The following is an 11,999-nucleotide window of genomic DNA, read 5'->3' on the forward strand; positions in this document are numbered from 1 at the left end:
TAACATCTCAATATTTATCCTCTTTTTAGCTCTAGTGACATTATCAAAGTTCAGATTTTTTCTTTTTTAAGACGGTCGAATTCACTCTAATGTAGCTTGGGTAACCAAACCGAAGAAAGGATATAATCCCATATAACTATAACTATCTGAAATAATTAACTAAATGACAAAACATTTTCTAGGGTATTTACCCTAGAAAGTATTCTTTCACTGTTATCTTGCTTCGTGCAACATGCACCCTAAGTAGGCAGTGACTTTGCTAGATATATGCATATGCAAATCTTCACGTAAAAATAAATTATTTGGGTCTCCGACCAAACAATAACATCTAAAGCATATTACCATACCCAAACATCGTCGTATTTTTAAACAGTGCGGTCTTGATAAAGAGATGTACAAAAGACTAAGCGTTGTACATCACGGTACTTGTCGTGTATGTGCGTTACAGTGTTACGAGATGTATGCACGTACAGTATAGTAGAAACAAGGTAGAGTACAGAATGCCCAATTACAGAACTGTGTTGTCAAGCCAGAGTTTATTAGAGAAACAAATCACTTTGAGTAAGGCACGATATGGTACGGCCGTGGCGCATGAGAATATTGAGCAAATACTCAGTATCTGTACGGTACTCGTAGAGAACAAGTAAAAGATTCTCTCAGCAGTTATGGAGATAAACAAAATTCACGCCGGCTCTAACTCAGCATCTTAACAAGTCAGTAATATACTCCTGCAACATACAAATGAAAAATTATGAGGCGACATGAACTTCACTGAAACTTCCTAGGAAGGATTATGAGGCATGAGGACTCTTCATCACGTTCATACCATCCTCATGGTGAACAACGCCATCCTGTTGATAAAATGACGATTTTGACGGATACATCAAGATAATCAGAATTATAATGACAGGTAAGAATGTCATACCACCACGGAGAGAGTAAATTGGGGATGCTTTATTCGTCTCCCAACAAAGAGGGAGTAACTTGGGATTAATTTGTCTCCGAACTAAGAGAGAGCAACCTAGGGATGATTTCTTTGTCTTCAAACTAAGGGAGAATCATTTAGGAGTGATTTATTTGTCTCCAAACTAAAAAAGAGTATAATAGGGATGATTTCTTTCTCTTCAAACTAAGGGAGAGTCACTTAGGAGTGATTTATTTGTTTCCAAACTAAGAAAGAGTAACTAGGAGATGATTTATTTGTCTTCAAACTAAGGGTGAGTCATATAGGAATGATTTATTTGTCCCCTGACTAAGAAAGAGTAACTTAGGGATGATTTATTTTTTTTCAAACTAAGGGAGAGTAACTTAGGGATGATTTCTTTTTTTTTTAACTAAGGGAGAGTAACTTAGGGATGATTTCTTTGTCTTCAAACTAAGGGAGAGTAACTTAGGGATGATTTCTTTGTCTTCAAACTAAGGCAGAGTAACTTAGGAATGATTTCTTTGTCTTCAAACTAAGGCAGAGTCATTGAGGGGTGATTTATTTTTCTCCAAACGAAGAGAGAGTAACTTAGGGATGATTTCTTTGTCTTCAAACTAAAGCAGAGTCATTTAGGAATGATTTATTTGTCTCCAAACGAAGAGAGAGTAACTTAGGGATGATTTCTTTGTCTCTAAACAAAGAGGGAGTAACTTGGGATTAATTTATTTGTCTCCAAACTAAGACAGAGCAACTTAGGGATGATTTCTTTGTCTTCAAACTAAGGGAGAGTAACTTAGGAGTGATTTCTTTGTCTCCAAATTAAAGGAGAGTAACTTAGTGATGATTTCTTTGTCTTCAAACTAAGGGAGAGTTACTTAGGGGTGATTTATTTGTCTCCAAGCTAAGAGAGAGAGTAACTCGGAGATGATTTATTTCTCTCCAAACTCAGAGAGAGTAACTTGGGGGGGATTTCTATCTCCAGTCTAAGAGAGAGTAATTTGGGGATGATTTATTGGTCTCCAAACTAAGAGAGAGTAACTTGGATATGATTTCTCTTCTTTGTCTCTAAGTAAGGGAAGACTTGGGGGAATGTGTAATCAAAGTTATTTTCTCCAAACTAAGAGAGAGTAACTTGGAAATTATTATTATTATTTTTTTTTGTTTCCAGACTAAAGAGAGTAACTTAGGGAAGATTTCTTTGTCTCCAATCTAAGAGAGTAACTGAGGGACGATTTCTTTGTCTCCAAACTAAGAAAGAGTAACTTAAGGATGATTTATTTGTATCCAATCTAAGGGAGAGTAACTTGGGGATGATTTCTCTGTCTCTAATCTAAGAAAGAGTAACTTGGGGGTGATTTCTTTGTCTCCAAACTGAGAGAGAATAACTTGGGAAATATTCCTTGATCTCCAAACTGGGAGAGAGAGAGTAACTTTGAGATGATTTATTTTTCTCCAAACTAAGTAAAGTGCAGAGGAAAAATCTTATTTCGTTGAAAGTAAATATTTTACAAAGAGAATTACAGTAATTTTTATGTGCCTTTATATTATCATTGATTTACAGCTTGCACAAGACTACATATTTGCTCTACTTTGGCAGAGATTAAAAAAAATTCAACTTAAAAAATAATAAATATCAGCCATCGCTTGATGCACCATATTAAGTTTACGTCTTAATTCTTTAATATTACTGTAAATTATCTAATACAGCCTATTTTCTCTCTTTTGCATTTTTGTCTACTTATTGATTAATAGGTTAACTTATTTTTCTTTTCTAATAGCTGATCTCTTTCTGTATTTCCTATTACCTTCTGTTACTCATTTCCAATGAACACTTGATATTCTTTGAAAGCTTCAGTTTCCAGTCATTGGCCCCTGTGGTGGGCTGGTTCCATAGAATAAGGTTCATCTTAATAATAATGATAATAATAATAATAATAATAATAATAATAATAATAATAATATCCTCGCCAGGAAGACATTACAAATCTCAGGAATTATGTGAATATATTCCATTCCATTCCTAATTATAAGTGCTGGTTGATTATTATAGAAAAGAAGCAAGAGTGCATCAGCTAATCTTTCGACGATAACATCTTCAGCAGAGAACATCGAGACGAGAGGCCAGCTCGTATAATACTGTAAAGATGGACGGTCTCGAGTTCCCGATACGATAACAAGCTCTTGATCCCTATCTGTCTCCGGTGTGAGTCCGTCAAGGAAAATCAGGAGAACTGGATAAAATCAACAAACGACGTGGGAGGCTCCCCCTGAAGTAAAACACCTGGCTCAGAACTTCGAAAAGCCACTCCCTCTGTTTCAGTGCGAGATCCCATTACAGCAAGGCTGTTGGTGTGTGGTTTTCAAAAGTTGATTTCGCTTGTGATGTTTGCATATTTTGTTTTTGTGGAGGAGAGAGAGAGAGAGAGAGAGAGAGAGAGAGAGAGAGAGAGAGAGAGAGATTATCCAAATATTAACCAAGACAGGGCTTAACCCTTTGAGCCTTCCGTGTCATTTGGGTACTACCAAAATCTCAGCAGATTGCAAAATAATAATAATAATAATAATAATAATAATAATAATAATAATAATAATAATAATAATAATAATAATAGTGAGAAAAGTGATGAACTCCTAAGGAGACAGGATGCCACCCTGAACCCCACACTATAAATACCACCCGGTCGAATAGAATGAATGAGATAGACCAAATAATAATAATAATAATAATAATAATAATAATAATAATAATAATAATAATAATAATAGAATTATCCTTATTGCCTTAGGATGGACCGAAGGTCCACGATTTGGCCAATGACTTTCGTAGGATTTGCAAGCAAGGAACGTGGCGCAGGATCCTTGGTTTTCTGAGATACGCGCGTATAGGATGCATCTAGGAATCTCCGCATGATTTTACGAATGTTTCAGAATCCTGCGATTGTCGTAAATTGAATTCAAAGAGTTGCGTCACGCGATCACGTAAAAGCCTGTGGGTTTTGTGAGTTTTAGATATTTAATTTTACGACATTTGGTTTACCTTGGTGTCACGTTAGTTGTATTGTATTCAAGTAGCGATGAAAAATGAATTAGATTTCGGATTATCTTTTTCCTTGCAGGCTATGACTTTCTCTCTCTCTCTCTCTCTCTCTCTCTCTCTCTCTCTCTCTCTCTCTCTCTCTCTCTCTCTCCTTCTCTGTTCTCTTTTCTCTCTCTCTCTCTCTCTCTTCTATTTTCTATCTCTCTCTCTCTCTCTCTCTCCTTCTCTCTCTCTCCTTCTCTCTCTTTTCTCTCTCTCTTTCTCTCTCCCGCCTTCTCTCTCTGTCTCTCTCCTTCTCTCTCTCTCTCTCTTTCTCTCTCTCTCTCTCTCTCTCTCTCTCTTCTCTCTTCTATCTCTCTCTCTCCCCTCTCTCTCTCCTCTCTCTCTCTCTCTCTCTCTCTCTCTCTCTCTCTCTCTCTCTCTCTCTCTCTCTCTCTCTCTCTCACTCTCTCTCTCACTTATTCGTGGTATAGTCAATCGCTTTTTATCCCAGTAACTGCAGTAGCTTTTATTTTGGCACATTGCAGAAGCATCTTTCCCTTCTCCATAGAAAAAGATGAATCAAAAGATTTTTTATATGAAAAATAGACCAACATCCGTTACCTTATCAAGTGCCAAGCGACAACAGGTCCTAAACTCCTTAGGAGGTAATGCCGTCAGTACACCGTGTGAAGATATTACTTAATAAGGTTCTTTGCGGCGTCCCTTCGGCCCCTTGCTGCAACCCGTTTCATTCTTTGACTGTACCTCCGTTCGTATTCTCTTTCTTCCATCTTACTTTCCTCCACCCTCTCCTAACAATTGTTCCATATTGCAACTGTAAAAGGGTTCCCTCCTGTTACACCCTTCAAACCTTTTTATTCCTCTCAGTTTCTCCTCCTGTTACACCTTTCAGACCTTTTTACTTTCAGCTCTGAATAACCTCATCATCATAGATCCCAGTGTTTGGCCTCTGGCCTAAATTTTAGACTCCATTCCATTCCATTCTCTAAAAGAGGTCCGTCACATAATGAAATCTCTAAGTTTGCGGAGGACAGAGTGATGGGGCTACCTAATTCAAGAAGTCAGTTTGAACTATAATAAATATTCGAAATATTTTCTTCTTCTTCTTCTTCTTCTTCTCTTCTTCTTCTTCTTCTTCTTCTTCTTCTTCCCATTTTTAATGGGGTCGCCGTGATGCCTTCTTTTTGAAGGACTTTGATTTGGCTTTTTGGGTAGACTTTGTAGTCCCGATCGGCTGCCCTGCCTGACATCGCTTAGACCCCGGTATTGTGTTCATGTATTGTACCAGTTGTACATCAAATTTGCCCGTAAAATGATCTGAACCTTTGCAGGAAACATCTTCAGTAAATGAAGGAGGGTCTTGATAATAAGTCATAAACTAGATCCCAGCGCTTGGAATGGAATGGCATGGAATATAGAATTTAGGACAAAGGCCAATCACTGTGACCTATGAGGTCATTCAGGGCTGAGAGGAAAAATGAGAATAGAAAGGTTCGAAAGGTGTAACAGGAGGAAACCTCGCAGTTGCACTATGGAACAATTGATAGAAGGGGGTGGAAAGAAACATATAAGAAAGAGAATATGAACGGAGGTACAGTCAAAGGAGTGAAAAGGGTTTGCAGCTAGGGGCCGAAGGGACCTGCAATGAACCTTAAGTAATGCCTACAGTGCACCGCGTAACGTTCACTGACAGCACTAACCCCCTTTCGCGGCCCAGCGCTCGGCCTTTAGCCTATATTTTACATTCCGATTCCAATTCCAGTTGGTCCTAAATATTGATTTGGATGAACAGACGAAAGCATCATCGTCTTTCTGGCTTCCCGCGAGAAAATTCCGGACCATGAGAAGATTTCAAATGATAATTCGATTCCTTCCGCTTCTGAATTCATGCCGTGACGTCAGAGTCGACGCACTACGGCTGTCTCTATTGCGAAGTGACTTCGAATGCTCTGCTCGTGACGTCATGCGAGTTGTTGTTGATTTTTCTCGAAAATTTCCCAGTGACGTCATCATCGGGGTTCGCTGTAGGTCATTCGTTCGTTCAACTTTTAAAAAAAGAAAAAGTTAAAAAAAACATAGAATAAAAGGCTAAGTCATCTCACTGGCACGAGAGGAAATTCTTCCACTTTTTGTTGTCAAAAAGGAGGACCTGGTATTCTTGAGAGATAATGATAAGATGAAAAATAAAGCTAAAAAAATAAGTAATGAATAAATAAAAGGTATGCATGGGGGATAAGCCAAAACAAAAGAAAGAAAGGGAAAACACTGAGTATTCACAAAAACACAAAGAAGCAAGTGGGTCTGACCTTTTCTTCTCTACGGTAATAATAATAATAATAATAATAATAATAATAATAATAATAATAATAATAATAATAATTTCTCTCAAATGTCCACCATGTTCTTTGGAAGCTTTAGAATTTCGGGTCAATGACCCCTGTGGTGAGCTTGTTCCATATGAATAGGGTTCACCTTCTGAATAATAATAATAATAATAATAATAATAATAATAATAATAATAATAATAATAATAATAATAATAATTCCTTTAGGAGCTTGACTTTCAAGTCAATGGCCCCTGTGGTGGGCTTGTTCCATATGAATAGGGTTCGTCTTCTGAATAATAATAATAATAATAATAATAATAATAATAATAATAAAAATAATAATAATAATAACACTGGTGACCCTTTCTGCCATTGTCCGGGCAACTGTTTCTCTTCCATCCGGCCTAACCTCAAGTCCATTACACGGCTTAAAATCATTGTTTTAAGAGACATTTTCTCTTGCGCTTCACACAAGCATTAGCAATCAGGACCTGCGCCGAGATCGAGGTATAATTACAGGGTTTAGAAATCTTATGAAGTGTTCCCGGAATATTTTCTACGTCATTTTGATGCGTTTTCTCATTTCCTCTTTCTTCTGTCCGCTTTTATTCTTGGTTTCATACACACACATACACACACACACACACACACACACACACATATATATATATATATATATATATATATATATATATATATATATATATATATATATATATATATATATATATATATATATATATATTCATATATTCCTGTTGCAGAATTCTTTCTTGAGAGAGAGAGAGAGAGAGAGAGAGAGAGAGAGAGAGAGAATGAAACAGAGACAGAGAGACAGAGAGAGACACAGCATTTAATAAGAAACAGAATGACTAGCAGAATGTATATAGTTAAATATATAATATATATATATATATATATATATATATATATATATATATATATATATATATATATATATATATATATAATACCAGTTTCTCATTTTCACTACTGTTTAAATACTCTCTCTCTCTCTCTCTCTCTCTCTCTCTCTCTCTCTCTCTCTCTCTCTCTCTCTCTCTCTCTCTCTCTCTCTCTCTCTCTCTCTCTCTCTCTCTCTCTCTCTCGCAAGAAAAGAATTCTGCAACATTAAAATGTTTCTAGTCCATCGGCTACTTGCCTGACCCCAAAAATATCTAAAAAAAAGAAAAAAAAATTCCTCGGTAACATGACTCATGGTGGATAGTTTTTTTAATTCTATTTTTTATTTTTTATATATAACAAAAACGTGGCAGGCGCCGACGGGGTGAGGTCTTAGCTATTGCATATTATAGTGTTATCGGAAATGTTATTTTTGCTGTTCTACTGTTATTTAACATTTTATTTTTCGTGCTATCGTGTTATCAAAACTGTTATTTTTGGTGTTAGAGTGCTGTCAAAAATGTTATTTTTGGTGTTAGAGTGTTGTCAAAAATGTTATTTTTGGTGTTGTAGTGTTATTAAAAATGTTATTTTTGCTGTTATAGTGTCATCAAAATGTTATTTTTTGTGTGATAGTTGTTATAAAAATGTTATTTTTGGTGTGATAGTGTTATCAAAAATGTTATTTTTGCTGTTCTAGTGTTATCAAAATGTTATTTTTGGTGTGATAGTGTTACCAAAAATGTCATTTTTGGTGTTATAGTGTTACCAAAAATGTCATTTTTGGTGTTGTAGTTATCAAAAATGTTATATTTTGGTGTTATAGTGCTATTTAATATTGATAATTTTACTGTTATTTTCGTTATACCTTTTGTATTGTCACTTATTTCCACGAGCAGACTTCATTTAGTTTATTGAGAGAGAGAGAGAGAGAGAGAGAGAGAGAGAGAGAGAGAGAGAGAGAGAGAGCCCAACAGATCGAATGTCTTAAAATTGTTTTGAAATCACTTCTATTTCCAATAGAAGACTACGTTAGTTTTAAGAGAGAGAGAGAGAGAGAGAGAGAGAGAGAGAGAGAGAGAGAGAGAGAGAGAGAGAGAGAGAGAACCAGGCTCTGTACCTAGGCTGTCAAAAATAAAGCAATAAAAGAAAAAGTTCATGTTGATGCTAAATTTACTTAAGAAGAATTCAGTATAGCAATATAGATATTTTATTGCAGCTAAGGGACTTTCAGTAGAGTCATTAACAAAATATATTATTTTACTTTTGATGTAATCTACAAGACCTCTCAATTTATTTTAGATGTAATATATGAAATCTATCAATTTACTTTTAATGTGATCTACAGAATCTATCAATTCACTGTTGATGTAACCTACGAAATCTATCATTTCACTTTTTATGTAATCAACAGAATTTATCAATTCACTTTTAATGTAATCCACAGAATCTATCAATTTACTTTTAATGTAATCTACAGAATCTATCAATTCACTTTTAATGTACTCTTCAGAATCTGTCAATTCACTGTTGATGTAATCTACGAAATCCATAAATTCAGCTTTAATGTAATCTACAGAATTTATCAATTCACTTTTAATGTAATCTACAGAACCTATCAATCTACAGTTGATGCAACCTACTAAATCTATCAATTTACTTTTAATGCAATCTACAGAATCTATCAATTTACTTTCAATGTAATCTACAGATTCTATAAATTTACTTTTAATGTAATCTACAGAATCTATCAATTCACTGTTGATGTAACTTACGAAATCCATCAATTCACTTTTAATGATCTACAGAACCTATCAATTTACTGTTGATGTAACCTACGAAATCTATCAATTCACTTTTAATGCAATCTACAGAATCAATCAGTTCACTGTTGATGTAATCTACAAATCGTATCAGTTTACTTTTAATGAAATCCACAAACTCTATCAATTTAATTTTGATGTAATCTACAAAATCGGTCAATTCACTGTTGATGCAATTTAGAAAATATATCGATTAGTTTTGATGTAATTTGCAAAACCTATCAATTTACTTGTTACGCAAACTACAAAATCTACCAATTTGCTTTTGATGTAACCTACAAAAGCTACGAATTCACTTCGGATGTAATCAACGACAACATACAATGAAAGGAATATGATCATTAAAAATTCTCTTGGCCTTCGTTTTAATCTGATGTAATTCACAGCTGGCCAAGACCATTTTTAAGCCTTACTTTACTTTTCCTCCAGTTTTCGAGATGTAATTTCTATAATTACAGGGGTCGCACTTTTTTTCTATGCATATTTATTCGATTTTTCACCGTCATTCTCTCTGGGTAAGATGTGAAGTAGAAAAGTATGCATCTATGAATATGTATATATGTATGCATGAAGGCATGTATGTGTGAACGAGTATGTATATGTAATGGTATAAATGAGGACACATATAGACAGTATATGCTGATTATTATGAATCTACTGTATTAAACACACACACATATATGTATATATATACATATATATATATATATATATATATATATATATATATATATATATATATATATATATATATATATATATATATATATATATATATATATATATATATATATATATATATATGTATATATGTATATATACATATACAAGTTCAAGGTTTGAATAGTTCCTTACTCTCTCAGCGATTTTAAATGGGTCATGATCTATTGTTAAGAAGCAAAACTTGACGAAAGAAAGCTGAGGTGCTTTCACCTCGAGAAAGGAGCAGCCGTGAAAGCTGTCCAATCAGATCATAATATTTCAAGGAGAAAATTAAAACAATTTAGAACTTTTTTTTTTTACTGAACGTTTATCCATAGCATTCAAAAGTTTTGACAGTAAAAGCTAAAATCAGTATTATAATGTTTGCACTTTCAGCTATATTTCGGTGCACACATCCATATATACATACATATGTATATATATGTATATATATGTTTAAATTTCAACATATTTACATATATATACTGTATATATATTTACAATATATATATATATATAAATCAATCAATCACTAATTAAACCAGCTTTGAAACCAAAGAAAGGTAAATATGGAGTTATATATATATATATATATATATATATATATATCTCATAAACATATATATATATAGTATATAGTATATATATATATATATATATATATTATATATGTGTGTGTGTGTGTGTGTGTGTGTGTGTGTGGTGTGTGTTTAATTAATATAACATTAATCAATCAATCACTAATTAAACCAGCTTGAAACCAAAGAAAGGTAAATATGGAGTTCATCTCAAAACATGAAGTTCAGTATTGCTTTCATTCCCCCCACCCCACCCCAATAAAGAAAATAACATTTGAATCAACCTCTCGTGTGACGTGCTTGTACTGCTTGGGACCTCTTACTAACCGCCCCCACCCCCTTTACTTACTCCAGAGAACGAGAGAGAGGAGAGAGAGAGAGAGAAGAGAGAGAGAGAGAGAGAGAGAGAGAGAGAGACCGCCCGTACATCATAATTTGTGGCTGTGAACTGATCTTAATCCCCCCCAACTCACCTCCCCCAACCTCCCGGGCAGGTAAAGGGTTACCTGTAGTTGACGGGATGAAATGATTCAAGTATTTATGCTCGTTAATGACTGACTTGACTTCCTTTGGGCGGTAATGGGGTTCTATAGGCTTGTTGTTCTCGAAGTTATATAGTTGTTGTTGATGTTGTTTTTCATGCACCTCTCAGGGAAATGTGACGGCAGGTTTAATAGGCACGAGATGTCGGCTTGTGGGATTTACTGTACAAATAGGTTAGCAGGCAGGCGCAGTCTGACACTGAAAAAACTGACAGACGGACGCAGACTGCCATTAAGAATACAAACAGAAAGACGCAGACTGCCATTGAGAAAATAGACAGAAAGACGCAGACTGCCATTGGGAAAATAGACAGAGTGTCACAGACTGCCATTAAGAAAATAGATAGAAAGACGCAGACTGCCATTGTGAAAATAGACAGAGTGTCACAGACTGCCATTAAGAAAATAGACAGAAAGACGCAGACTGCCATTGAGAAAATAGACAGAAAGACGCAGACTGCCATTAAGAAAATAGACAGAAAGACGCAGACTGCCATTGGGAAAATAGACAGAAAGACGCAGACTGCCATTAAGAAAATAGACAGAAAGACTGCCATTGGGAAAAAGAAAATAGACATTAAGAAAATAGACAGCAGACGCAGACTGCCATTAAGAAAATAGACAGAAAGACGCAGACTGCCATTGGGAAAATAGACAGAAAGATGCAGACTGCCATTAAGAAAATAGACAGAAAGACGCAGACTGCCATTAGGAAAATAGACAGAAAGATGCAAACTGCCATTAAGAAAATAGACAGAAAGACAGAGACTACCATTAAAAAAATAGACAGACTGGACACAGACTACTATTAAGATAATGGACAGAAAGACAGACTGCAATTAAGAAAACAGACAGAAAGATGCAGACTGCCATTAAGACAACAGACAGACACAAAATGCGATGTAGGAAACAGACAGACAGACAGATAATGACTGCAATTAAAAAAACACACAGAGACAGACACAGACTGCCTTTAAAAAACAGACACAGTCACAGACTGCCATTAAGAAAACAGACAGAAAAAAACACACACACACAGAGTAACCAGTAGCCAGGCTTCAGTAATAGCCAAGACTTCATTCAGCAACAAGATGACAAAACCTGAAAGATACACGTACCAGCTCTCAACGTGAATTCCCAAGTCGAAATGAAAAAGTAA

The 11,999-nt window shown here is 35.1% G+C and overlaps 1 protein-coding gene across 1 annotated transcript in view; it reads left to right on the top strand.

Moving 5' to 3' along the window:
- LOC136841103 (uncharacterized) overlaps positions 1-11,461 on the top strand; it is a 35,945-nt gene extending 24,484 nt beyond the window's left edge. Inside the window, exon 2 of the mRNA XM_067108150.1 lies at positions 11,056-11,461. Coding sequence (XP_066964251.1) covers positions 11,056-11,461 — 406 coding nt within the window. The remainder of the gene's footprint in view (positions 1-11,055) is intronic.
- Positions 11,462-11,999: the final 538 nt, after the last annotated feature.

Source organism: Macrobrachium rosenbergii, chromosome 8, assembly GCF_040412425.1.
Source record: "Macrobrachium rosenbergii isolate ZJJX-2024 chromosome 8, ASM4041242v1, whole genome shotgun sequence".
Classification (NCBI taxonomy): domain Eukaryota; kingdom Metazoa; phylum Arthropoda; class Malacostraca; order Decapoda; family Palaemonidae; genus Macrobrachium; species Macrobrachium rosenbergii.